At 54.8% G+C, this 1072-nt stretch overlaps 1 protein-coding gene across 2 annotated transcripts; it reads right to left on the bottom strand.

Annotated features, from left to right (window-relative positions):
* KVP17_000282 (uncharacterized protein) lies at positions 1 to 1072 on the bottom strand (the record flags this gene model as incomplete). 2 transcript variants are annotated; one of them, XM_068519951.1, is made up of 1 exon in its annotated part: positions 1 to 1072. In XM_068519951.1, a coding segment is annotated over one exon (1072 nt), but the record flags the coding sequence as incomplete, so codon positions are not given. The 2 variants fall into 2 exon arrangements, with proteins under 2 accessions (XP_068379109.1, XP_068379110.1); XM_068519952.1 differs by having other exon boundaries at positions 21 to 965.

Raw genomic sequence — 1072 nt, 5'->3', positions numbered from 1 at the left:
ATCCCCTGATCGTTACGCACGGGGGTGACCTTGGCGTACTTGATGGCAGACAAGCTGTCAGCCAACACGGAAATACCAGCGACTCCGAAGGCCATCAGACGATGGACGTTGGTGTCGTGAAGGGCGAGCTCCAGGGCTTCATAGTTGTACAGGTCATGAGAGTAGTGGATGACATTCATGGTGTTCACGTAGACCTCGGCGAGCCACTCCTGCGCTCTCTGGTAACGGTCGAAGACTTCGGCGAAATCTAGGGGCTCCTGTACAGGGGGTAGCTCAGCCAAGAAGGGAATGACCAACTTACCAGTAATCTCGTCTCGTCCACCATTCAACACGTAGAGCAACAATTTGGGAAGGTTGCAGCGAGCGCCAAAGTACTGCATGTGTTTGCCGATCTGCATGGCGGAAACGCAGCATGCGATGCCGTAGTCCGATCCGAATCGGGGTCGCATCAGGTCGTCATTCTCGTACTGAATGGAGCTGGTGTCAATTGATATCTGCGAGGCGAACTCCTTGAAGGAAGCGGGCATGCAGTTGGCCCAGAGAACAGTGAGATTAGGCTCGGGAGAGCACCCCAGGTTCCTAAGTGTCTGCAAGAAGCGGAATGTGGTCTTGGTGACCATGTGCTGGAGCACGCCCTCCTCCTTATCATAAGCCCCACCAATGGAACAGGTGACCCAAGTAGGGTCTCCTGAGAAGAGCTCGTTGTAGGCTGGAGTTCGGAGATGCCTGACGACGCGCATCTTCATTACGAGGTCGTCAACGATCTCTTGAATCTCGGACTCAGAGACTCCGCTAGCCAGGTCTCTCTCAGCGTAGATATCAAGGAAAGCGTCGATGCGTCCAACAGACATGGCGGCACCGTCCTGGTCCTTGATGGCAGCCAAGTAGCCGAAGTAGACCCACTGGCAGGCCTCACGGAAGTTGGTGGCTGGCTTCGACATGTCACAGCCGTGGCGCTTGCCCATAGCTACCAACTCCTTCAGACCATCGATCTGCTGAGTGATTTCAGATCGGAGTTTGATGGAAGCCTCGTCAGAGTGCTTGGAGTAGAATTTGAAATCGGCCTGCTTGG

Source organism: the organism of the source record quoted next (genome assembly GCF_019968985.1).
Source record: "MAG: Porospora cf. gigantea B chromosome Unknown PgB_NODE_12364_length_1072_cov_4161.64, whole genome shotgun sequence".
Lineage (NCBI taxonomy): Eukaryota > Apicomplexa > Conoidasida > Eugregarinorida > Porosporidae > Porospora > Porospora cf. gigantea B.
The sequence above is the reverse complement of the archived record's forward strand: the minus strand, read 5'-3'. Positions and strand labels throughout refer to the sequence as shown.